The sequence below is a fragment of the Macaca fascicularis genome, chromosome 6, assembly GCF_037993035.2.
Source record: "Macaca fascicularis isolate 582-1 chromosome 6, T2T-MFA8v1.1".
Taxonomy (NCBI): Eukaryota; Metazoa; Chordata; class Mammalia; order Primates; family Cercopithecidae; genus Macaca; species Macaca fascicularis.
The window spans coordinates 502232-528220 of NC_088380.1; the positions used below are offsets into that span (position 1 = coordinate 502232).

Sequence of the window (25989 nt, forward strand, 5' to 3'; positions counted from 1 at the left end):
CAGCCAAGCAGTTGCCTCTGCTTTCCAGGAAGAGCAGTTTGGGATGTACGTGGTCTACAGCAAGAACAAGCCACAGTCGGACGCCCTGCTCAGCAGCCACGGCAACGCCTTCTTCAAGGTCATCCCCTCGGCCCACCCCCCGCAGCTGCCCGGCCCTCAGCCAGGCTGGAGCTGACCCTCTCCCCCTGGCCCTTGCAGGACAAGCAGCGGGAGCTGGGTGACAAGATGGACCTGGCCTCCTACCTGCTGCGGCCCGTGCAGCGCGTGGCCAAGTACGCGCTGCTGCTCCAGGACCTGCTCAAGGAGGCCGGTCGCGGCCCGGCCCAGGGGCAGGAGCTGGGTGAGCTCCGAGCCGCCGAGGTCGTGGTCTGCTTCCAGCTGCGCCACGGCAATGACCTGCTGGCCATGGACGCCATCCGCGGCTGTGACGTAAGTGCCCCAGGCGCTGGCAGCTCAGGCTAGCTGGGGGAATTGGAGGCCGCTGGTGAGAAAGTCTTGGCCCAGCAGCATCATTTTCTTGGTGATGTGCTGGCAGATTTGCCCCGGAGAAGCCCTTCAAAGCCTTCTGGAGGCTGCAGTGGAGGCCACTGGGAGGAGGGTCTTACCTGTCTGGGCAATGTCAGGGAGCAGCAAGGCCTGAGGCCCGTGGAGCCCCGGGGTTTGACAATGGCTGGCAGATGCTGGCTGCAGTTGCACAGGACATGCAAAGCAGGCTCTGAGTGACTGGGAGTCTGCTTACCTGGGCTGCATTGAAAACAGGTGGATGTGGGCGCTGCACCCCAGCCCTCTGTGGGAAGGCACTAGGGTCAAGCCCCGATTCCATGGGTGTTGGGGCCCGAGATGGGCCTGCCTTCTCCAGCCGATGTGAGGCCCCACCCTCCATGCCCTGCTCTGCCACTGGGGTGTTGCCCATCCCAGGCCCGGGGACACGGCAGCCTGCCGGAGTGGAGCCGGCGCCCCCACGCACCAGCCATTTCCCAGCTCACCCATGGCCTTTGGGGCATCTGGGGTTGGGGGCAGCCGGGGCAGCCTTCACTACACTGAGCTGCACAACCCCCACGGCAGGGTCTGGCGAGACCCACACGGCCGGTCGCAGGCAGCAGTGTGTGCGTGAGCGGCCGTGGGCCCGTGTGAATGAGCCAAGGCCAGCCCCTTGGCTGTTCCTCTGCAGGTGAATTTGAAGGAACAGGGGCAGCTGAAATGCCAAGATGAGTTTATCATTTGCTGCGGGAGGAAGAAGTATCTGAGGCACGTGTTCCTCTTTGAAGACCTCATCCTGTTCAGCAAGACCCAGAAGGTGGAGGGCGGCCACGACGTCTACCTGTACAAGCAGTCTTTCAAGGTAGCACCCGCCTGGTCCGATCGGGCGCAGGCTGAGCCAGGCCCTCCCAGGGGGTCTCGGACCCTGTCTCACCTGAGGCGAGCAGAGGAACTGGGAGGGAGTGAAGCTGGGAGGAGCCGAACTGCGATGTTTTGATTTCTGTGGTTCTTGGGTAAATTCTTGAAAACGTTAGCCCCGAAATCGGCAAGGAGACGTGTGTCTTCTCCAGTCTCATGTCCAGTCCAAGGGCTGAGAAACAAGTGTCTCCTCAGTCAGAAACTGCATTGTGGATTCTGTACAGAGTTGAACACGGGACGGGCCTTCCCCTGGCTCTGGGAGGTGCACAGAGAGGGTGAACACGGGCACAGGGACGGGCCTTCCCCTGGCTCTGGGAGGTGCACAGAGAGGGCGTTGCTGATGCGCCATGGTGGGCAGGTTCCCGCTTGTGACTCGGCTGTGCTGAGGGAGGCCAGGTCCCTCCCTTCTTGACAGAGGCCATGAGGGTGCATGGGCTCACACACAAGCAGCCTCCCACACTCGTGCATAGCCTTGCACACTCATGGGCAGCTGTCCCGCACACGCACTCTCCCTTGCACGCTCACAGGCAGCCTCACACAGTAGTGAGCAGTGAGGTTTTGCCCACCCTGAGGCATCCCACACGTTTGTCATTTGGTGTCTGGGTGACGTGACCGCCAGCCCTGAGGAATTGGGGTAGCCAGTCGTTCAGAGATCTGTGTTCCTGATGGTGCTGCCACGGGTGTTTGCTGACTGCAGACGGCCGAGATCGGGATGACAGAGAACGTCGGGGACAGTGGCTCGAGGTTTGAGATTTGGTTTCGCAGGCGGCGGAAATCTCAGGACACCTACATTCTCCAAGCAAGCTCGGCAGAGGTCAAGCGTGCGTGGACTGATGTGATAGGGAGGATCCTGTGGAGGCAGGCGCTGAAGAGCAGAGGTGGGAAGATGGGGGCCACAGGGCCTGCCCGGCTCAGGGGCACAGCTAGGGGCAGGGGTCAGGGGCTGGGGTGAGAGCCAGGGGCTGAGTCCAGGGGCCGGGGGCCAGGGGGCCAGGGGCCAGGGCTGGGACTGGGGCTGGGGCTGGGGTTGGGGACTGAGTCCAGGGGCTGGGGGCTGTGACTGGGGTGGGGGCTGGAGACGAGTCCAGGGGTGGGAGGCCAAGGCTAGGAGTGGGGCGGGAGTGGAGGCGTGGGTTGGGAGCTGGGCTATCGACCTTAATGCTGAGATTCAGGCGATATGGTTAAATATTGAGTTCACTTGAGCACAAAGTCTGGGGATGGCCACCTGGGAGGACACAGACTTCAAAGGGATGGGGTCATTGCCCCAAAGTGGGGAGGTTTAAGGGCCATTTGTATAGGCACAGTCTGGGGAAATGTAACAGGATCACATCATTTTCTATACAGGGCTGGGGCACAGTTACAGCAATTCGATTGACTACAGGCAGCATTTCTTTTTTGGTAGGGGTGAGGGTATATTTTGCATTCCACATTAGGGATGGAATAGTCAAGGGTCTTCTGTCTCAGGACTGTCTGGTCTGAGCCAGGAACAGGGAGGCAAGGAAATCTCTAACAAAAGGTCAGAAATTAAGGGGCTGAGCTCTGTGACTCGATCTCCAAAGTCAGCCTCCCTAAGGGTCTGATCACTCTGAGGATCCTCCAGTAGCTGGACCGTCCATTTTCTTCCTCATGGGCACCCAAGAGGCCCACCCTGTCTGGGGTACCTGGAGGCCCTCGGTCAGCACTTTACGAGAAACTTCTTGGGGCCGGGCGCGGTGGCTCAAGCCTGTAATCCCAGCACTTTGGGAGGCCGAGACGGGCGGATCACGAGGTCAGGAGATCGAGACCATCCTGGCTAACCCAGTGAAACCCCGTCTCTACTAAAAAAAAAATACAAAAAACTAGCCGGGCGAGATGGCGGGCGCCTGTAGTCCCAGCTACTCGGGAGGCTGAGGCAGGAGAATGGCGTGAACCCGGGAGGCGGAGCTTGCGGTGAGCTGAGATGTGGCCACTGCACTCCAGCCTGGGCAACAGAGCGAGACTCCGTCTCAAAAAAAGAAAAAAAAGAAACTTCTTGGATCGGACCTGATGGCACTCACACACGTGTCTCTCATGTCCACAAGCGAACGTAAACAAGACACTACAGCCACCCCAGAGAGGGTCCCCCGCAGCTCTGGCTCCAGATTTAACCCTCTGGTTGACTTCCTGCCCCTGCCCTGCTGGTCTGGCCCCCATGGCCCTGGGAGGCTGAGCTCATGGTCATGAGAGGGCCCTCCCCAGATAACTCATCCCCCACCCTGAGACCCCTCCCCCAGGCCTCCTCCCTCCTCCCTCAATGTCTACCCTCGTTTGCTCCCCCGTCCCCCGACTTCGTCACTGGGTGTGCCTCTCTGTGCTTATTCCTCCAGCCTGGCGGCTGCGAACACCACCTTCACAGGGACCACCCCCCACCCCAGACCTTCTCCCACACTGAGCTCCAACTCCAGGGCCTGCCCCAGCACCTCACAGGTAGCCAAAGCCACTGTAAACCCAGCTGTCCACCTCTACCCTACAAGCCTACCTGGCAGCTCTGGCCTCTCAGACCTAAGAAACCGAGGCACCCAAGCTACAGACACAACCAGGGATCCTGCACGCCCACACCCCGCCTGAGCCTTGACCCCCTCCAGGTGCAGCCACCACCTCCCCACCAGCCCCTGAAACTCTTCGGAGCCAGCTCTGTCGGGCACAGGGGGCCCCATGGCCACCCCGCCAGCTCCCCCTCCGGCCCCAGCCTCCTGGCTACTCCACACCCCGTGGGCAGCAGCTGCTTGGTCAGAGGCCTCATCTCCAAGATGCCACCATCCTGAAGAGCCTTCCTGGCCTTTTTCCTTCCTTTGTAGCCCACTGGTCCTGCTTCCTGTTTGGGGTCTGCCTGACTGTGGTGCACAAAGCCTCCCTGGGGTCGATCTGTCCATTTCAACCCCTCCTGTGTTCCAAGCACCGGGAGCCTGCAGGAAATAGGCCCTGCCAGCCTTGAATAATCAGATTCAGAAAATAGAACTAAGCTGATTCAAGCACAAAGCATGGGAATGGCCACCCCAGAATGCAGACTCCAAAGGGACGGGATCCGTGCTCCCAAGTGGGGAAGCTGAGGCTTCACTTACAGAGGCAGAAACGGCTGCAGCCAACTTGACAGCAGCTCGATTAGTCCAGGTTGCTACATTCTGTGAGGAGGAGGCATGTTCTGAGAGATTCTTACCTCTGGTGCCTCCCGGTCATCCCTGACCACTTACCAGAAAAAGCAAAAGTTGCATCTGATGCTCCGCGACTCAGGGCATTGCCGGGCTCCTCTCAGGGTTCAGAATATCTTACAGTTCTCACAGCATTGAGTTCAAGTTATTTAGTTTCACAGCCCTCCTCAACAGGGTCGGGGGGCAGCTGAGCACAGGGTATGCACACAGGACTCTGCCTGGCCTGGGGATGTGCGGTGTGGCCCACAGAGCTGTCCAGGCTCTGCAGGTACAGCTGGGTTGCCTGGAAAGTGGAACCTAATGCTTCTCAGGTGTATGGAGGACCTGGCACCCCCTCCCCATCACCTCGTTGGTCACTTGAGCCCTCTCTTGACTTCTCCAGTTTTGCCAGGGATTTACCACATTAGTCTTCCCAGAAAACAGAATTTGGGTTTAATGGATTATCTACACACTTATTTTCTATTTAATTAATTCCTACTCTTTGTTATTTCTTGTGTCTACCTTTTTCAGTGTTTCATTTGCTTTTCCTTTCTACCTCATTTCTTGAGGTGGATGCTTAGATCAATGATTTTAGCCTTTGTTTTATTCTCGTTTTTGTGCGGTATTTAAGACTACAGACTTTCCTCTAAGCTTTAGCTGCATCCCACAAGTTTGTATATGTCATATGTTTATTAACAGTCAGTTCAGTATATTTTCTAACTTCCACTTTAATTTCTTCTTGGACTCATCATGGATTATTTAGAAATGCATTACCTAATTTCCAAGATTTTCTAGTTAACTTTGTGATACCAGTTTTGAGTATAAGACCGCTTTGGTCAAATAATATACACTAGAGTTTGTTATCCGTGGAAGGTATCCAAGTGACCGGTGGCGAACCTGTACAGGTCTGCCGCAACCTCAAATCTTGTCTCCTCAGAAGAAAGAATTTGACTGAGGGACATAAGGCAGAAAAAGAGACTGAGGTAAGTTTCAGAGCAGGAATGGAAGTTCATTTGAAAAGGCTTTAGAGCGGGAAAGGAAGAAAAGCACACTTGGAAGAGACCCAAGTGGGCGCTGAGATCGAGGGCCCCGTTTATCCTTATCCTAGGACTTCCCGGGCCGGCCCGTTTCCCGTGATTCTCCCCTTAGGCTGGGCTGCCTGCATGCGCAGTGTGGGCCTTTCCCTTGGGATGTGAGGATACTCTGATACTCCATGTACTTAGGAAGTTGTACGCATCCCCGTCTGAGGCTTTCTTCCCTTTTCTGGTGGGGGGACGTGAGGACGCCCCGTGTGCTTAGGAAGTTGTACGCATCCCCCTCTGAGGCTTTCTTCCCTTTTCTGTGGGGGGACGTGAGGACGCCCCATGTGCTTAGGAAGTTGTACGCATCCCCCTCTGAGGCTTTCTTCCCTTTTCTGTGGGGGGACGTGAGGACGCCCCATGTGCTTAGGAAGTTGTAGTTGTACACATCCCCCTCTGAGGCTTTCTTCCCTTTTCTGGTGGGGGGACGTGAGGACGCCCCGTGTGCTTAGGAAGTTGTACGCATCCCCGTCTGAGGCTTTCTTCCCTTTTCTGTGGGGGGACGTGAGGACGCCCCGTGTACTTAGGAAGTTGTAGTTGTACACATCCCCCTCTGAGGCTTTCTTCCCTTTTCTGGTGGGGGGACGTGAGGACGCCCCGTGTGCTTAGGAAGTTGTACGCATCCCCCTCTGAGGCTTTCTTCCCTTTTCTGTTGGGGGACGTGAGGACGCCCCATGTACTTAGGAAGTTGTACGCATCCCTGTCTGAGGCTTTCTTCCCTTTTCTGGTGGGGGGACGTGAGGACGCCCCGTGTGCTTAGGAAGTTGTATGCATCCCCGTCTGAGGCTTTCTTCCCTTTTCTGTGGGGGGACGTGAGGATGCCCCGTGTACTTAGGAAATTGTATGCATCCCTGTCTGAGGCTTTCTTCCCTTTTCTGTGGGGGGACGTGAGGACGCCCCATGTACTTAGGAAGTTGTACGCATCCCTGTCTGAGGCTTTCTTCCCTTTTCTGTTGGGGGACATGAGGACGCCCCGTGTGCTTAGGAAGTTGTAGTTGTAAGGATCCCCGTCTGAGGCTTTCTTCCCTTTTCCGTTGTGGGATGTGAGGACGCCCCGTCTACTTAGGAAGTTGTATGCATCCCCGTCTGAGGCTTTCTTCCCTTTTCTGGTGGGGGGACGTGAGGACGCCCCGTGTGCTTAGGAAGTTGTACGCATCCCCGTCTGAGGCTTTCTTCCCTTGTCTGGTGGGGCGCCCCCAAAAGGTGACATTCTACCATTTTGTCTCTTAATGCACAAAGTTGGTTCTCCTGGCACCTGCCTTCAGTTAACACTTGAGTGCAGCAGGTGTGGACCATCAGGAAATGCCCTCTCCCTGGCACTGGCTGCCAAGGTACCCGTTTTAGAGAGGCAGTGTGGTATATGCCAGGCCACCACCCGACATTCCCAGTGGGTGGGGAGCCCTCTCCTGCCCCGCTCATGCCTGTCTAGCCACCTGTAACAGCTTCGGTTATTTGAAAAGTTGTATGTCCCAGCATTGTGGCAAATTTTCCACGTGAAGAGAAAGTGTGCTTTGTAGTTGTTATTGCAGAGTTCTGATCACGTTTTGAAAATTGTGTTGTTCAGATTTGTTATATCCTTATTGGCTTTTTGGCTGCCTATCACTAGGAAAAGTGTGTTAAAATCTCCCATGATGATGTAGATTTGAATTTGTCTAGTTTTCTTTTTGTTCTGTCAATTTTTGCTTTCTATGTTTCAAAGCTAAGTTATTAGGTGCATAGTAATGTAGAATTGCTATATCTTCCTAGAAACAGAGCCTCTTTTATGATAATGAAATGCATCTCTTTATTTTTAGGAATGCCTTTCACCTTAGATCTACAGCTGTCCCTCTGTGTCCATGGGGATGGGTTCCAGGACTCCCCCACGGATACCCAAATCTGTAGTTGGTCAAGTTGCTGATATAAAATGGCACAGTAGTTGCACATAACCTACACACATGCTCCTATATGCTGCAAATCATCTGTACATTACTTATAATCCATAGTACAATGAAAATGCTTATAAATAGCTGTTATATTGGTTTTTTATTTGTATTTTTAACTTTTATTGTAATTGCTTTTTGTTCCAATAGTTTTGATCCTTGGTGGAATCTGTGGATATGGAACCCACAGATACAGAAGGCCGACTGTGCTTCCTGTTAATGTAGCTATTCCAGTTTCCTTTTGCAAAGTTGTGTTTACACAACACATACTTGTCCATCTTCTTACTTGGAACTTTCGGTGTTCTTATATTTGAGATACGTCTCTTGTAAAAGGCATATGTTTGATTTCACTTTTATCTTTTTATCTAGTTTGACTGTCCTTGTCTTTAAATTGGAGTAGTGTGTTTACATTTAATGCAATGCGGGCATAAATCTAGAGTATCTTACTCTTTGTTTTCTACCTGTTTGGTGAGAACAGGGAAGTGAGAGACGAGGGGAAGGCCATGGAGGGTGACTGATGGGCAGGTCCTTGCACACACCCTCTGGAAGACAGGCACACGCAGGCACTGTCCCACATGCTGAGGGACCCCCACATGCTGAGGGGCCTAGGTGTTTCTCTGCCAGCTCCTGTCCCTTATCATTGAGGCTCCTCCTGGGGTGTGAACCACCTGACCCTTCTGTCCCGTCCACAGGAAGTGGGGGAACACCCCCCAGGCAGAGAGACCTGGGCAGCCACCGCCATGAATGAGAGCAGTCTGGTTGCCCCCAGGCCAGCTGTGCTCTGATGGCCAAGGATGGCGGTCCTTGCCTGTGTCCCAGCGTGGGGTTAGTTCTGGAACATTTGATCACTTCTGCTCCGCTCTCTGTGCTCCACCTGGAACTCCGACTACATGTATGACCTTTCTACATGTTGCTATGTTTCTCGCGTGATTTCTGTGTTTCGATTACGTCTTCCCTGCTTTTATTTGATGGATTTCCGTTTCCTTTTGAGACTGTCTGTCCTGTGATCTACTTCCTGCCACATTAATCCTGGTTACCTCCACGGCCTGAGACATCCAAACCTTTATCTCGCGGATGTTTAAATATCTGGGGTTTTCCTCGCCCTTTCCTCATTTTGTCCTTTCTCCTGGTGTGCCTGATAATTTTTTTATTAAGTAGTAGATATGATGTAGGAAATGTGCAAGGGTCATCTGAGGCCCAGGCTGGTGGGCTTTATAAATCCAGAGGATTTATTTTTGTGGGAAGAGCAGGGGTGGGTCATCTGAACGCACTCAGGGGAGGGGCTGCATGAAGTCCGCCTCAGACCTTTGGGCAGCTGATCCAGCTTGTTTGTCCCACTCCTGGCAAAGTCCATGCTCCCTTTCCAGGTCCCCACTGAATGTCTGGGAGTTTCCCAGGCCCTTCCTCCCTGGCAATCCTCAAATTCCAGGTTTTATCTCCCTACCCTGTGCATTGTCCGAAGCTCTCAGCCTCCAAGCTCCGAGCTCATCGGCCACCAGCAGTGCCCTGAGGGGTTAGAAAGGTGTCAGGTGTCCAGTGGTCTGTGAGCTCCGCATCTGCCCAGGATGTTAGCCCTTTGAGGCTGGATTGCCTTGTCACCTCCAAAACACCTTCAAAACATGTGTCCAGCTTTTCTGGTTGTTCCCGGCCGCAGGCTTGGATGTAAGGTATACAGGCAGTCCCACTGCAGCCAGAGGAGGAAGCTGTCCCGCCTCCACGTGCACAGCTCTAACCCTAAAACAGCGCTTCGGAGTCGGGGAAGAGCAACGTCCTGTTCGCTGCCCAACTCCAAGCCCTGCGTCCCGGGCAGCCACACTCGGCCCCTTCCCTGCAAGAGGGGACACTCACTCTTGATTAACCAGCTTTGCACGTTACCTGTTGGTGAAGGTGATCAGTAACTCTGTGCCTGCAGCACACACACTACACGTCTTCCCGTTCTCCCAAGACCTCTGGAAATAACTCTTACTATAATATTCTTCAGCATATGCATTAGGACTACATAAATGTAATTATGTTTTCTATCCTCATGTATTTACTTACAATTAGTATCATCTTTTTTCTTTGCTTAATTTGACCAAGAATAAATTCATTCCCAAACTCTCACCTTATGCTTAGCTCACCTCTCAATATTCAAACTCCTAGAAACCTGTCACTTTTGTCTTTCCCATGGACACAGCTCCCAGGCCTTTGACCCCTGCTCTAACTGGGACCTGCTGTGGGGCCCTCTCCCGCTTACCAGCAGACAGGGACCCTTCCTCACCCCCAGGTTGGACACACCGTTTCCAAGGCCTCATGGCTTCCTTATTCTTGGTTACTGCCTTGGGCTCCCTGGGAGAGATCTCTATGAGGCTGAAAACTGGAACAGGAAGCCTCAGCATCCTGGACCCCCATGCCTCATGGGAGGCAGGGTGGGTAGGCCCTGTACACCCTCCTGGTTTGGGCTGAGGGCATTAGGGGTACTGGGCATCTTTGGGGTGGCGTTAGCCCCCGAGTTGCTTTGGAAACTGTCATACTTTCTTCTGTCTTAGAACTCAGAATCCAAGAAATGGCATCCATGGGGATAGGCAACCAGCCATTCATGGACGTCAGGCCCAGCAACCAGGCCCCGAAATGTACAGTGATAAGTGACCGGGCCCACAACAGCATCATCAAGGGCACAGGTACGGTGGCCTCAGCCCCACCCTCACTCGCCCTGCAGAGCGCACTGGGCCTGTGGCTGACACGGTGGGTTGGACGGGCATGACTGCAGGAACAAAGCCTGGTCGGCCTTTCGGACGGCTCTGGTCCCGTTTCTGAACCTGGGCTGCACTTCTGGAGAGGAAGCCAGCCTGACCTGCTTTCTGTCCCTTTCCAGAGTCACAAATGAGAGGGCCCACCGCGGTGTCCTCCTCTGACCAGGCCACCCCCTTCAAGCGACCACACTCCACCATCTCGGACAGCAGCACTTCCTCTTCCAGCAGCCGGTCCTCCTCCATCCTGGGGTCGCTGGGCCTGCTTGTGTCCTCCAGCCCAGCCCACAGCCCCTGGTCATCTGACATCAGAGCCTGCATCGAGGAAGACGAGCCGGAGATGGGCACCCAGGCTGCAGTGCGTGAGGGCGCTCCTGCTGTGTTGTAAGCCACGCACGCCAGGCCTGACAACCATGGGGGTGGCGATGCCCATCGCATAGCTAGAACGATACGTAGGGAGCAGCATGCCAGGCCTGACCACTGTGGGAGGGGCGGTGCCCATCGCGTAGCTAGAACGATTGATAGGGAGCAGCATGCCAGGCCTGACCACTGTGGGGGTGGCGGTGCCCATTGCATAGCTAGAACGATACATAGGGAGCAGCATGCCAGGCCTGACGACTGTGGGAGGGGCAGTGCCCATCGCGTAGCTAGAACGATACGTAGGGAGCAGCATGCCAGGCCTGATGACTGTGGGAGGGGCGGTGCCCATCGTGTGGCTGGAACAATCCAGAGGGAGCAACACAGCAGGTGTCCAGGTATTTCCCAGGATTTTAGACACTCCCTAACATTTTCAAACAAATTTAAAATGTTGTCTTATTTGAAAAACAAACCTTCCACTTCCACCCAAGACAACATCATAGGAAACAGACCTAAAACAAGACAAAAAACGGACTAAACATGAAACAAAAGATGTCAAGACACAAGACATTTGGCAGCAAAGGACCATGATCCCTGAGAGACAGGAAAACGGGAGGTGAGCCTGGTGGTGGCCTCAGACCTCCCTCGCCTTGAGAGTTCGCAGGCCTCCGTGCAGGGAGGGGCCCAGGAAGAGCCCAGCAGCCTCCGTGAGTTGAAGAGACCAAGTCAGCAGGACTTTGCAGGTCGGAGTGCCAGAGAGAGATGCCTGCATGGGGAAGGACTCACCAGGTCAGCCCCTCCAGCAGCCGGTGTGGTGCTGCCATTCTCACACTCCGACAGGGAGGCTACCAAGGCTGGGAGAGACCTTTGAAAAGACCAAAGATCCATTTCTGGTACTCGTGGGCTGGGGACAGGACCCTCTCCCACCAGCCAGACTGGGAAAACTCGCGATCTGTGAGCATGAGGTGGAGTTCTCAGAAAATCTTGCCTCAGGAGTGGGGATAATTAGCCCTAGACTGAGCCCTGCTCCTCACCCACCTACAAAATCATAAAAGCAAGACCTGAAATGATCAGACCGTTCCCAGATAATTCACTCCATCCCAGAACAAAGCTCCAGACGATCTATAGGTTACCAAAGTGTCCGCACCCTGCAAGGTAAACTCTCAGTGCCTGACCTCCGAGTGCCAGGCGCGCAGAGGAGCAGCCAAGCGCAAACACGTCAAGGAGAGTCGCCCGGCAAAGGCAACCACCCGGAGCCGGCATCGGTGCTAGAGTCACAGAACTCAAACTGTGGTTGAAACCGCAGCCCAGACATCCAGAAAGTTAAGAAATAACGAGGAAGAGATTAAGAAGACCCAGACCGACCTTACAGGGATGAGCAACTACAATACTGACAGTGAAAACTACCCTGGATGGGGTGACAGATTGGATTTCACAGAAGAGACCATGAGGCACCTTGAAGACGCATCAGTAGAAGCTATTTGCATTAGTCGGGCCTCCAGAGAGACGGAACCAGTAGGAGACAGATGATGATAGATAGATAGATAGACAGACAGACTGACAGATGAGAGGGGCCTTAGGGGCATTGGCTGACACAATTTTGGCAGGTCAAGAGCCCCACAATAGGCCACCCACAAGCTGGAGACCCAAGGAAGCTGCTAGTGTAGCCCAGTCCAAGTCCTGAAGCCTCAGAGCCAGGGAAGGCAATGGTGTAATTCTCAGTCAGAGGCCAAAGGCCTGAGAACCTGGGGGCCACTGGTGTAAATCTGGAGTCCCATAGACCCAGTGAACTCCAAACACAAGAGATGTGAGTACACATCATAATCCAATTGCATAAAACCAGTGACAAACAGAAAATACTAAAAGCAGTCAGAGGACAAGGGCATGTTCTGTTGGGAGGCACAAAGCTGACGAGGATGGCTGACTCCTCAGAAGCAGCACGGGTGAGAGACAGTGGAATGTACTAAGGATAAAACTGCCAAATTCACATTCCGTACCTGACAAAATCTTTCCAAAACAATGGTGACATAAAGACATTTTCATACACACAGAAGCTAACATAATTTTGTCACCAGCAGACCTGCACTACAAGAAACGTTAAAGGATGTGCTTCAGGGAAAAGAAGAATGAAGAGCATGTGCACCATTCAAAATTTTCCTCTTGTTATTTAAATCCCTTTAACCCATCTCCCATTTGCCCCAAGAAATGAGCGCTGGCAGTGAGCTGCAGTTTTTTGGGGTTTTTTTTCTGAACGGGAAATGGGTTAAAAGATGAGTGGCTTGGCCGGGTGCGGTGGCTTATGTCTCTAATCCCAGCACTTTGGGAGACTGAGGCCAGAGGATCACTTGAGCCCAGGAATTGGGGATCATCCTGGGAAACATGGCAAGACTGCACCTCTATTAAAAATAAAGTTAACTGACTGTTTAAACACAAATATTAACGTATCTGCAGTTTGTACTATACGTATAGGTGAACTGTGTGACCACAGTGGCCTGAAGGCTGGGAGACGTTGGATGTGATATGTGAAGTGAGGTGGTATCACTCGAAGGTAGATCGTGGTAAGCTAAAGATGTACTTACAAACCCTTGAAACAACCACTAACAAAGAATTACAGCTTAATAGACTAACAGAGGAGATAAAATGGAAGGTTTAAAAGTCCAGTCCAAAAATATGTAGAGAAAGAGGGAAAGGGAAGAATGGACTTGGGGGTGACAGAAAACAAGTGGCGAGACTAAAGCAGCAGCGGCCATCGCAGCAAACGGGGGCGTAGGATGTGAGTCACAGATAGGCCTGCTCTCTGGATTGGTGACCGCATGAGTCACTTCACAGGTCTGCTCTGTGTCCAGAGTTGTCAAACTGCATGATTTAAAGATGTGCAGTGGATCGTATGTCACTTAAATCCCAACAAAGCAGTACTTTTTTAAAGTACAATCATGCACACAGCACTTCCCCGCAGAGGCAGGGGCTGTGCCCACAGAAGTCGGTTACCTCTGCGTCCTGAGTGTGGACAGCCACCATCACACAGCCCCAGAGGCTGCCCAGGCTCTAGCCTCACTCTGGCACTGCCAGGGACAGGTCCCTCAGGAACCCAAATGCCATTGCCCCCGTGAAAGCCACTTTGAGAGTGTTGCCTCAAATCAGAAGGCATCTGTGCCTGGTCAGAGGCTGTGGACGAGGAGGCTGCTGGGGGCCCAGGTGTGCAGGGGGCAGGGCCCAGGAGCAGGGGCACAGTTTATGCCTGTGGCCAACCCACTGGGGAGCAAGGCTGGGGATACACCCAGTCCAGCAGGGCCAGCAGGAGTGACTGCACCATCCTGAACACGTCCTTGGGCCTCCCAGGACCTTGGTGCCTCCCATCTGGGCTGGCACAAGCCTCCAGTCAAAAGATGGGTCTCTCTCCTTCCTGATAGCACGGAGCCTGGATGTGGGAATGGAGCCACAGCAGCCCCACGGGAGCCCCACGGGAGCCTCACGGCCCATCGGGCTGTGGGATGCATCCCCACGGCCGGGACCCCGCAGCCTGCGGCTTGGTCTGGGCAGATGCAAAGGCCACCCTGCAGGGCTGAGGTGCCTGTGGGGAAGGAGGCACCAGCCCTGGGAGGCCATCTTGCTCCTGCTTTTTATTTAACCCACGGGGCTCTTTGGCCTCATTTTCTGTTTTTTGAGTTTCACGTGCACAGCCAAACCATCCTGGAACCAGCCCTGGTGGGAAACGGAGGCTTCCTGCTGCCAGAAGAGGCCCACCGAGTTACGTCCACACCAGCTGGACCTGGGCACCTCTCTCTCTGGCCTTCTGTCCACACTGGGGTTTGGCTCCGATTTCCAGAAGGCAGGGTTAGGAAACACCTGTTTCCAGGCAGCGTGATGCTTCTGTCTGAATCAGGCCTCATGGGCTTCACCAACAGACACAAAGGTTTCATTTAGATGGAGAACACGCGTTCTCATTTCTCTGGAGTCCCGGGCCCATGAGCTGAAGCAGGTGCTGAGAAGGAGAGGTGGCCACTGTGTCCCTCAGGGTCACTCGCCCGGCCACATGAGGCCATTTCCACTCAGCACTGCAGGTGCTGGGAGCTGAGGGCCCCACAGGGGACGTGGGAGACAGCCCCAGTGCGTCCCCATCCACAGTGACACCAGCCTGGAGTCATCGCCGAGCACATGGAGGGACAGCCCTGGAGCCCTGGCCTGACCCAGCTTCTCCCAGAGTGGCTTCCTGATGCCTCCCCAGCCCTGCCCAGGAGGGGCTTATGGCCACAGCCCCACAGCGGCCCCCTCGCCTCGACTGCCATTGCCTCCTTCCAAGCTGCCTGAGCAGTCCTGGGCGGTGAGCTCCAGGGCTCCCACCCACACCTGAGCACCAGGACCCCCAGGGAAGGTGTGGATCCTCCCCACCCCCAGCCCACACCTCAGCACTGGGACCCCACCCCCAGCCCACGCCTCAGCACTGGACCCCCAGGGAGGGTATGAGGATCCCCGCCCCCAGCCCACACCTCACTACTGGGACCCCCAGGGAGGGTGTGGATCCTCCCTGCCCCCAGCCCACACCTCAGCACTGGGACCCCGCCCCCCGCCCTCACCTCAGCACTGGGACCCCCAGGGAGGGTGTGGGATCCCGCCCCCAGCCCACGCCTCAACTCTGGGAGCTGGGAAGGTGTGTGATTTCCTCCCCCACCTCAGTACTGGGAACCCCCTAGAAGGGCGTAGGGTCCCACTATCCTGAGTGCTCAGGGCTGGTGGTCAGCGAGGTGGTTTCTAAACCAAGTCCTAGGAGGAGCCATCCTGGGACTCTGCTGTGGACAAGGCTGGGACTCCCACAGTGAGCTCTAGCCCTCCCCGGGACCCTCCCACGGCCCCAGGGTACCAGCCTTCGGATTGGCCCCATTCGTGGGTGGCTCTACAGGGCTCCCCAGTGCCCAGCAAGAGTGTTTTTACATTCAGAGGCAAGGAAGGGGCGCCAGCATCTGCCCCAAACACAACTGGGCAGGTACAGAGGTCATCACCTCGGGGACAGCAGGAGGCAACTCAGGAGAGGCTGATAAGACAGGACTGCGTCCCTGTCACCTTCCAGAGAAGGTCTTTCTTGTCATGTGTCGTGAGGGCTGTGGGTTCCGCTGGGTCTGCGTCCATCCCCGGTTCTGGGGAGACACCCAGGCCCCTCCTGGGCGGCAGCAGCAGCGGAGGTTTGGGTTTTGAGGGAGCCCTGAGAAGCTGGGGGAGCAGGCCTTAGAGCACGGCACGCCCTGGAGAGTCCGCGTCCCCAGACCCCTCGCGCCAACACCATTCCAGCCAACAGTTTTTCCCTGTGGTCAGAACAACCCCCCAAGCCTCCGGCCTCAGGCTGGTTTTCCCAACAGGCAAAAAGCTCCTTACATAAGGAAAGACCTTTCCTGGCTGACCCTAAAGTAGCCGAGGGGACCTCACATCGCCTGGCCTGCCACCACCGCCAGGCTGCCTGACCAGCTCACCGCCTTGTTCCAGATGCTTCTGAAGCGATGCTTGCCTGGCCCCACCCCATCAGACGTCTGCTGGGCAGCCTCACTCCCCATCCCGCCTATAGCTCCCAACGGTCTCAAGCCCCGCCGCCCCGGTAACCAAGTGCACCCAGAGGGCTGGCAGGGTCACACGGTGGCAGGGGGCCCATGGTCCCAGGGCGGTCATCTTCCCAGGAGGCCCGCCTGGCAGGTCAGAGGGCAACAGGAGGCCACCCCATCTCCCCGGGTTCCCTCGAGCATTCCTCTGTCAGGAGCGGCTCCCCCGGCACCCAGGCATCCCGGGCACCCCCTGCCTCCGCCCTGCTCTCAGGAGCCCCCTGCCAGGTGCTCTGACCACAGGAAACAGGAGCCCTCAGGGCCACTGCCAGAGGACGGATTCTGCTGCCAACCAGAGGTCCTGGGGCTGGCGGCGCTGGTGTGCCTGCCCTGGGCCTTCAGCAGCCCCCATAAGGAGAAAGCTCTGGCCTCCCGTTCAGACAAGGCTCCGTCCTGGGGACACCCCTCTCCCAAGGTCCCCCACATGGGGGCTTTGTTACTCATGCCTCCCAGACTGCTTGCTGTGTCAGAGTTTTCACACCTGCCTGATGTCCTGGCGGGGCTCACAGAGGACCGACCCTGCAGGGAGATGGTGACCCACCCTGAGACCCAGGAGAAGAAAACAGCCAGGGCCCAGGCTGCTCCCACCATCCCTGGGGGATCGGCATCTTGGCTGAGCCTGAGCTGACCACCTGGGGCATAGGTCCCAGATTTAATTACAAAACGATGGGTGAATGTGGGTTCTGTGTGCCTGTGACATAGACTGTTTTCCACACCGCCTGTGAAATGACACAAGAGCCTTTGTGTCACACGTGTAGCTGCTACGAGACTGACGCTCTTGTTCCAGATCAGAGCAGCAGACAGAACTGGCACGTTTTAGGGTCCAAACCCTGTTGCCCACGGAAGGCACCTGACACCGGCTGGGTGGTGCGGACCCCAAGGCCCCGCCCGGTCCGGCTGGGACCTGGAGCTCCCCTCAAGCTGCAGCTCCGCCCTGCACCACAAGGTGGCCTCGCAGAGGAGCCGCCCGAGCTTTGGAGCGGAGGCAGGTGCAGTGAAGCTCTCGGTGCTGCCGGGCCCCACCGTGTGTGTGAGGTCTCAGAGGCCTTGCTGGGTTCCAGGCCACGTCTGTGCTGTCACCGCTTTGAGGGGCAGAGGGTCCTGCGGAGAGGCCTGTGCGACGTGAGTAACAGCTGTTTTTCTTTTGACAGCTGGGATGGAGGTGGGTCCTCCAGGGAAAGCCCGGTCCTCGAGAGCCAGACTTGTGCACGGGCCTGGAAATGAAGCTCTCAGGCAGGGGCTGTTCACACCGATGGTCAGCACTGCTGCCCAGGGCCTGCAGTCACCCGTAATGGGCCCTGCCCCCTAGGCCTGGCCTCTGCTTCCCTCCTGGATGGTTCCTCTACCCCTGGTCCAGCAGGGACCCAGCACTGCCTGCCAGCTGTAGACCCCCATGCTCCTGCAGCCTGGAACTCTCCTGTCCTCCAGAGGTCATGGGGTGACCCAGGGTGGGAACACCAGACCCCCTGCTCCGTGTCCACCACCCATGGCTGGGCTCAGAGTGTCTCAGAGCCGGGGTGAGCCATCCTAGGACCAGCGTACCCATGACCTTTCAGACCGGTGAAGGCCAGTGGGCGCGATGGTCCAGGTGTGTCCCCCACACAGGTCTGGCCATCTCTGCACAGAACTGGAATCTCGGTTCATTTCGGTTTTAGCAGGTCCCGTGTAGTTAGCAGGACAGCACTTGAGTTAGGTCTGAGTCGTGGCATTTCCTGTAAGGAGCCCAGAGCCATGGCCCCAGGTTGGGACGGCGGCGCCAGAGCTGGGCCTGAGACTGATTCAACCTGTGCTGCTGGAATGGGAACCCCAAGAGGACCACCCCTCTCCGACAGAAGGGAAAACAGTAAGAGAGAGGGAGGCTGCAGGGCCCCAGACCTTGGCCAACCTTCCCAGCCGTGGCCTCCGCCCTCCAAGACCCAGAGGCCCCGCAGCAACACCAGGGTGTTGGGCCACACAGAGCCCGGGTAGGTAAAGGAAGGTTCTGGAAACCACTTTTCAGAACCCAAAAGGTGTCTGGGAAATGGTGTTACCTGCTGCTGTTGTAAACTGTTTACTTTGTATCAATAATGAATTGTTAACAATTTTAATTAGAAAAATCAATGGAACATGTTTTTCTACTTGTCTTGGAAAGGGGCCGTGTGTCTGGGGAAACCTCTTGCACACCTCCTGAGGGGAGCCCCAGGGCCCGCATTGGCCGGCTGACGGTGGCCACCCCGAAGGGTGGGGTTGGGGCCTACCCACCTCTTCACACACTCGTCCGCCTGCCGGACAGTGCCTGGGCCCCACCACGGAGCACAGTGTCTTCCGCATGGGTCACCTCCCAGGGAGAGGCCCTGCTCAGGCTCAGTGAACAAATCAGGGAGGGTCAGACAGGGAGGCTGGTGGAGCACCCATGACCAGCACCCTCCAGGCTTGCTCAGCAGCCTTCCCCTCCCACTGCCATTTCTGTCTCTTTCTGTCCCCCCCTTTCTGTCTCTCTCTCTCAGTCTGTCTGCCTACCAGTCTCTCTCTCTCAGACTCTTGTCTCTCCCTCTCTGTCTCTCAGGCTGTCTCTTTCTGTTTCCCTTTTTCTCTCCATCTCCCTCTCTGTCCCTCTCCCTCTCAGTTTCTGTCCCTTTGTCTCTGTCTCCACTCACTTCTGTCAGTCTTCCTCAGCCTCTGTCTCTCATGGCCGTGACCCTCCAAAGCCCGCGGACATGTGCCCTGCAGTGATGTGTACAGTGAGGTGTGCAGCGAGGTGTGCAGCGAGGTGTGCAGCGAGGTGTGCAGCGATGTGTGCAGCGAGGTGTGCAGCGAGGTGGGCAGCGAGGTGGGCAGCGAGGTGGGCAGCGAGGTGGGCAGCGAGGTGTGCAGCGAGGTGTGCAGCGAGGTGGGCAGCGAGGTGTGCAGCGAGGTGGGCAGCGAGGTGTGCAGCGAGGTGGGCAGCGAGGTGTGCAGCGAGGTGTGCAGCGAGGTGTGCAGCGAGGTGGGCAGCGAGGTGTGCAGCGAGGTGTGCAGCGAGGTGGGCAGCGAGGTGGGCAGCGAGGTGGGCAGCGAGGTGTGCAGCGAGGTGGGCAGCGAGGTGTGCAGCGAGGTGGGCAGCGAGGTGGGCAGCGAGGTGTGCAGCGAGGTGGGCAGCGAGGTGTGCAGCGAGGTGTGCAGCGAGGTGTGCAGCGAGGTGTGCAGCGAGGTGGGCAGCGAGGTGGGCAGCGAGGTGTGCAGCGAGGTGTGCAGCGATGGTGTGTGCGGCGATGATGTGTGCAGCGATGATGTGCAGCGATGTGTGCTGACCCTGCCCCAAGTGGCAGTGTCACAGGGAGAGGTGAGTGTAGGCACCCAACAGCCATCCAACACAGTCAGTGCTGGGAGTGAACCATCAGGCACTGCCCCCCAACAGGCAGCACTCACAGGTGCATCCCATTCCCTGCAGCATTCCCTGCCATGCAGGTCGCAGGGTTGCAGACAGGACACTGCAGCTCAGAGACAGCTGGGGGCTCATCTAAGCCCATCAGGGAGGCTCCACCTCTCCCAGCCACTCGCTCCATGGAAAGTAGGGAGTCACCCCCACCGGTTCCTTGGGGAGAATGAAAGGCACAGGGAAGGGGCGAAACAGCAGCTCCATTCCTGGCCACTTGTCTCACCCCAGATGCGAAGCCAAGTGTGGGAGCGGCCCCAGAGGCCACTGTGGAAAGGGAGCTCCTTACCGAGTGAGGAGGCTCAGGGGCCTGGCCTGTTCTCTGCCCGGTTGACTGTGGGGGGCCCAGGGCTGGGCAGCAGCCCCGCTTGGATGGTAAACAGGACCTGCCCACTGGCCTCACCGGCCACCAGCGCAAACACCTACCAAGACTGGCTTCCTGCAGCATGGAGCACAGGCCTCTCTGCCCAGCCCTGCCATGGGCACGGGCTGCCCTTGTGTCGGCTGGGTGCCTGAGCCAAGCAACTCCCAACGGTTGGGTGCCCCGAGGCAGGGCAGACACAGGCGTCCCAGGATCAAAATAGCAGTCAGATGATCACAAGGCCCCATGGCAGGGCCCCCAGGGCAGGCTGCTCACAGCTGCTGCAGCTAAAGATAGACGAGAAGGGCACGCGTCTTGGGGAAAAGTCGTGGGGAGCGAGCACCGTCCTGTCTGGGGCCATGGGCACAATGAGGTCACTGCGCTTCATTTCTGCAGAAGCCCTGGTGTCCCACCCCCAGGTGGCCCGGCAGAGCCTGGACAGTGTGGCCCACAACCTCTACCCGCTCCTGTTCAAAGCCAGCTACCTGCTGGAGCAGGCGGAGGTGACGCGCGCTGTGCTGGGGCGCTGGCCCCTGGAGGAGTTCCGGCTGGGAGCGCTGCTGGGTCCCAGTGCCGACCACCCCCAGGACCTGCGCGACCGAGCCTGCCGGGCCTGCCTGGAGGCGCTGGTGCGCGGCCTGGCCGACCACGTGCTGCAGGACCGGAGCCGCCGGCGGCTGCGGGTGGCCGATCTCACGGGCATCCGAGACGTGCAGGTGCAGCGGTGCCCGTGCGGGAGGGCGCTGGGCAAGTGGGGCCGCACCCGGCTGCTGGCCAGGACCTGCTGTGAGCTGCAGGCAGAGCCCCTCGCAGCCGGGCGCCCCGTCGAGGTCCTCGCCGACCTCTTCGTCACTGAGGGCAACTTCGAGGCGGTGGTGCAGGCTCTGAGGCCAGCGGGCCCGGCCCCTCTGCGGGTGCACTGCCCCTCGTTCCGGGCGGACAGCCTGAGCCCCAGCCAGCTCCTGCACGTGCTGCGTCTGGCTGGCCCGGGTGCCCTGCGCAAGCTGGAGGTGGTGCACAATGTGCGGCTGCATGCGGGCCACGTGCACCAGCTGCTGGCCCAGGTGGGCTTCCCCCGGCTGGCCTCCCTCACCCTGCCCACCAAGGCCTTTGATGCACCCCCCGCCTGCGCCTCCACTCCCGACGGTGAGGACCGCCTCCTCGCCTCCATCGCCCGGGAGCTCAGCAAGATGACGCAGCTCACCGAGCTCAGCGTGGCCTTCTCCAGGCTGACCGGGAAGATCCCGACGCTGCTTGGGTGAGTCTCAGGGACAGGACTGAGGGCCGGCTGGTGGCTGCAGAGGCAACCAGAGATAGTCCAGGGACTGCTCACCTCCAAGGCCATGAGGCTGCGTGGCCCCCAGCCTCTCACTCCGGGTGTGGCCAGAGCAACAGGACAGTGCCCCGCCAAGGGGCAAGGGCACTGAAAGAGCCACCAGGAAAGAACCGGGGTGCCATGTGTGACTTAGGGATATGGAGAGAATGCCAGTTAAAAAAAGAGAATATGCAAATTACCAAATAGACAAAACGGAAGTCCCTACATGGTGTGGGGAGTTGTCTATTGTGGATTAACAAATCACCCCAGCACCTGGGGGCTTCAAACACGGTTTCAGCTCAGAAATCTGAGCCCCTCGGTGCCTGCGGCTCAGGGCTGCTGTTGGCCAAGGGTGCCAGCTCATCCAAAGGCGGGATCCTCCCAGTCTCCCTCGAGGGAGGCCTGGGCTCCATGCTGCATGGACCTCCCCATGGTGGGACAGGAGGCTCGTGCAGGATCCTCTCAGCAGTTCTGCGTGAAGCGGGCAGAGAGGGCAGCAGCCAGGAAGGGGCCAGGCCAAGGCAGCCTCAGGCAGTGGTGAGGGGGATGCCCGGCAGTGGGTCCAACGGGGGTGCCCAGCAGTGGGTCCTGGAGGGGGAGTGCCCAGTGGTGGGTCCTGGGGGGTTGCCTGGTGGTGGGTCATGGGAGGGTGCCCAGTGGTGGGTCCTTGGGGGGGAGTGCCCAGCAGTTGATCCTGGGGTGTTGTCTGGTGGTGGGTCATGGAGGGAGGGTGCCCAGTGGTGGGTCCTAGGGAAAGGGGTGCCTGGCAGTGGGTCCTGGGAGGGAGACTGGTGGTGGGTCCTGAAGGACAGGCACTTGGCGGTGGGTATTGGGGGGTCACTGGGTGATGGGTCCTGGTGGGGCAACCTAGCAGTGGGCCTGGGGGGTACCCAGTTTTGGGTCCTGGGGGTGGGACCTGGCAGTGGATCCAGGGGGAAGGGGTACCTGGTAGGTACTGGGGAAGCACCTAGTGGTGGGTCCTCAGGTACTGGGGGGTGTCCGGCAGTGGGTTCTGGGGGCTGGGGGCACCTGCAGTGGGTCCTGGCAGGGCGCTTGGCAGTGGGTTTTGGGGGGAAGTGGCTGGCAGTGGTGGGGGTGCCTGGTGGTGGGTCCTGAAGTGGGGGCACCTGGTGGTGAGTCCTGGGATGGGGGTGGCTGGCTGTGGGTCCTGGAGCGGCACCAGGCAGTAGATCCTGGTGGGGGATGCCTGGTGGTGGGTCCTGAGGGAAAGGGGGCCCTGCAGTGGGTCCTGAGGGATAGAGGGGGCCTGCAGTGGGTCCTGAGGGACGGGGGGGACCTGCAGTGGGTCCTGAGGGATGGGGGAAGACCTACAGTGGGTCCTGAGGGACGGGGGGGGCCTGCAGTGGGTCCTGAGGGGCGGGGGGGACCTGCAGTGGGTCCTGAGGGGCGGGGGGGACCTGCGGTGGGTCCTGAGGGGCGGGGGGGACCTGCGGTGGGTCCTGAGGGGCGGGGGGGACCTGCGGTGGGTCCTGAGGGATGGGGGTGCCCCGTGGTGGGTCCTAAGGGATAGAGGGGACCTGTGGTGGGTCCTGAGGGATGGGAGTGCCCCATGGTGGGAACTCGGGCAGGGGGCGTGCCTGGTGGTGGCTTCTCAGGTGGGGCAGGGGCACCCCGCAGTGGGTCCCAGGCCTGGGAGGGGAGGGTGCAGGACATTCAGGTGGGCGCAGGTGCAGGTGGGTGGAGGGTGAGGCAGTCTCCGAAGGAGAGGGTGGGGATGGGGCGGACCCCAGCGGTGTCCCCCTGCTCAGCGAGGACAGTGAGGCCGTGTGCCAGTGCAGTACTGCTCTGGAGATCTCCCTTGAAGAGCTCAGGACCAGAGCAGGTCTCACTCCAGCTGCCTGTGTTGGAGCTGGGCTGCCCTACCAACCAAGTCAGAATATGGGATGTGGGGCAAGGGGGGGTTTTAGGGTTAGCAGGTGAGTCAGAGGCCGGACTGGAAGCCTCCACGGCCCTTCCCAGCTCTGAAACCGTGCGGGCTTCATCCTTGTCGGAGTGGGGCGGTGCCGTTCTGTGGCCTCACCGCCCCCGCTGTCTGCTTTCTGAGCGGACGTTCTCGTGGCCACAGGCACCACTTTTCTCAGACAACACAAAAGCAGTTGTTGACCAAACAAACTTACCATTTAGGTGCTGAGGACAAAAGCCAGACCTCTGGGCACAGCCGACTTCACCACGCGGCGGCCGGCAGTCGTGGCCCACACTAAGCGAAGGCACGTGGTTGTGCTCCGGTAAAATGTTATTTGTGGACACCGAGTTTGAATTTCATGTAACTTTCACGTTTCACAAACTATTATATAAACATAACAACCACTCCTAGCTCGTAGACTGTATGAAATTAGGTGGTGGCTGGACATGGCAGTGTGTTGACCCCGTGATGGACAAACGGGTTGTTCCCATTCTCCTGAGCTGAGGGCTCAGGCGAATGGGACCCTCCTCTCACCTGCGTTCTTTCCCCTGTGTTCTGCAGCCCCCTGCAGACCCCGCTGCGAGTGCTGGACCTGGCCAACTGTGCCCTGAACCACGCAGACATGGCCTTCTTGGCAGACTCTGCCCACGCTGCCCACCTGGAGGTGCTGGACCTGAGTGGACACAACCTGGTCAGCCTATTCCCCTCGACCTTCTTCAGGCTGCTCGGCCAGGCTGCCCGGACGCTGAGGATCCTGACGCTGGAGGAGTGTGGCATCGTAGACAGCCACGTTGGCATGCTGATCCTGGGCCTGAGCCCCTGCCACCGGCTGCGCCAGCTCAAGTTCCTCGGGAACCCGCTGTCAGCCCGCGCCCTCCGGCGCCTCTTTGCCGCGCTCTGTGAGCTCCCCGAGCTGCGCTGCATCGAGTTTCCGGTGCCCAAGGACTGCTACCCTGAGGGTGCCGCCTACCCCCAGGACGAGCTGGCCATGTCCAAGTTCGACCAGCAGAAATACGACGAGATTGCCGAGGAGCTGCGTGCCGTGCTGCTGCGGGCGGACCGAGAGGACATCCAGGTCTCCACGCCCCTCTTTGGAAGTTTCGACCCAGACATTCAAGAAACAAGCAATGAGCTTGGCGCTTTCTTGCTGCAAGCTTTCAAAAACGCTCTAGAAAACTTCTCCAGAGCACTCAGACAAATAGAGTAGTTCCTCCACTCGCACCAGCGACAGGTCTTGCATTTCAGCCTGCAGGTGCCCTGGGCTTCGGTCCTGGATCCGAGGCTTGGGCCCGGCATTCATCCCCACCACCACCACCACCACCACCACCACCAAAAGCAGTTCTTAGTGAAAATTGTAGGCGTGCCTGTTAAGCGCTGTAGAAGAGGAGGCCTTCCAGGAGAGGCGCCATGCGGTGCCCTTTAGTGGCAGCAAAGCAAGGTCCTGGAGGCAGGGGAAGCCACCGAGAGTGACTGAGGGTCAGTGGGGGCAGATGCCACATGGCAAAGGGCAGAGAAGTCAGGGAGGTGTGAGGAGCGGCCGACCTGGCCTCCGCACATCCGGGCACTGGGCGCAAGATGAAGCCTCGGGGGACAGATGTGACTGGGCGCCACAGCAGGGAGGGGGAGGGGAAGAGAGAACGCATCACACAAACTGCACAAAACAAGCAGCCCATGAAAAACAACCGAGAAAAAGAGGTGAAAAATGAACAGCAAACCGGACCCTGCTTCCTCCAGCAGGAGGCTCCCACCTGCTGCTGGTCACATCCTGCTTTCTGCACCTGCCGCTTATGGGATGCGGTGGGCCTGCAGGGAATGCGGGGCTTTTGGTTGCTGTTAGCGACTTTTCTTCTCACTTTGTGTAGCCCCCCAGAACCGTGAGGGGCATCTGAGTGGGTGAGCACAGGCGTCCCCTGAAGCGCCGCCCGGACCAGGGCGTTCAGCGCTGCGGGGAGGCCTTCGCCCCACTGCTCCACTGTTTCTCGCCAGCATTCACTGTGTCCCACAGGGCTCCAGGCTCAGAGTGACGGGAGCTATTCTAAGTGTTTAATTGAAGGCCTAGCACTTGACCAGCCCCTGGAGAAGCTGACAACCACCTAAGACACATTTGGACTTGGTGTCCACCAAGAATGACTTTGTGCAAAGAAATGGCTGAGCACTAGAATAACTAAACGCAAATAAAATGTGTATTTCAGTGCAGTTCAGACAGGTGAGTGCTTGGTGTGGTTAAGTCCTCCTCAGACCCAAAACCAGGGATCTGAGTCACTGTGTGCCCACGGCTCCGCTCAGAAGTCATACCCCATGACAGCACCCACCACGGGTGTGTCCCCACCCCAGGGTCCCGTGTCACCCCCTCCTCAGGTGTCACCCCCCTCCCCATGTGTTTCCACTCCAGGGCCCCCATGTCACCCCCTTCCCAGGTGTGTCCCCACCCCAGGGGCCCCGTGTCACCCCCTCATCAGGTGTCATCCCGAGTATGTCCCCTCCCCTGCTGCCCCCACCCCCACTGCCCTGTCACCCCCTTCCCAGGTGTGTCCCCACCCCAATGGCCCCCGTGTCACCCCACCCCACGTGTCTTCACCCCAGCTGCCCCCAGGTCACCCCCACCCAGGCTTGTCTTCATCCCCTTTGTGCTTCTGCCCCAGGTGTGTCCAGATCCTTCTCTGCCCAGGGTAGGGGTTTGCCTAGGAGTTGGGTACCCAGCACGAGTGCCGTACAGGAGCCTGTCTCCCAGGGGCATGTCAGGAATGGACGGTCCCCCGCTGAGTGGACAGATATGGTGACT

General features: G+C 58.0%; 2 protein-coding genes across 10 annotated transcripts in view; both read left to right on the plus strand.

Annotated features, from left to right (window-relative positions):
* PLEKHG4B (pleckstrin homology and RhoGEF domain containing G4B) overlaps positions 1 to 13062 on the plus strand; it is a 93809-nt gene extending 80747 nt beyond the window's left edge. For 5 of the 6 annotated variants that reach the window (XM_045393443.2, XM_065546026.1, XM_065546028.1 and 2 more), the window contains 6 exons: positions 29 to 118; positions 199 to 429; positions 1172 to 1342; positions 2096 to 2276; positions 10071 to 10202; positions 10397 to 13062. In XM_045393443.2, coding sequence (XP_045249378.2) covers positions 29 to 118; positions 199 to 429; positions 1172 to 1342; positions 2096 to 2276; positions 10071 to 10202; positions 10397 to 10659 — 1068 coding nt within the window. In that variant the 3' untranslated portion in view covers positions 10660 to 13062. Of the gene's footprint in view, positions 1 to 3; positions 119 to 198; positions 430 to 1171; positions 1343 to 2095; positions 2277 to 10070; positions 10203 to 10396 lie in introns of all 6 variants that reach the window. The other variant, XR_012413537.1, reaches the window with a different exon arrangement.
* Positions 13063 to 19434: 6372 nt separating this feature from the next.
* On the plus strand, positions 19435 to 25408 carry LRRC14B (leucine rich repeat containing 14B). 4 transcript variants are annotated; one of them, XM_045393444.3, is made up of 3 exons: positions 19435 to 19514; positions 20365 to 21226; positions 23769 to 25408. In XM_045393444.3, the coding sequence occupies exons 1-3, from the start codon at positions 19472 to 19474 to the stop codon at positions 24412 to 24414; spliced, it is 1551 nt and encodes a 516-aa protein (XP_045249379.2). In that variant the 5' UTR covers positions 19435 to 19471; the 3' UTR covers positions 24415 to 25408. The 4 variants fall into 4 exon arrangements, 2 of the variants coding, with proteins under 2 accessions (XP_045249379.2, XP_005556615.2); XR_012413539.1 differs by lacking the exon at positions 19435 to 19514 and adding an exon at positions 23429 to 23529 and having other exon boundaries at positions 20264 to 21226; XR_012413538.1 differs by lacking the exon at positions 19435 to 19514 and adding an exon at positions 23429 to 23511 and having other exon boundaries at positions 20264 to 21226.
* The last annotated feature ends 581 nt before the right edge of the window (positions 25409 to 25989 follow it).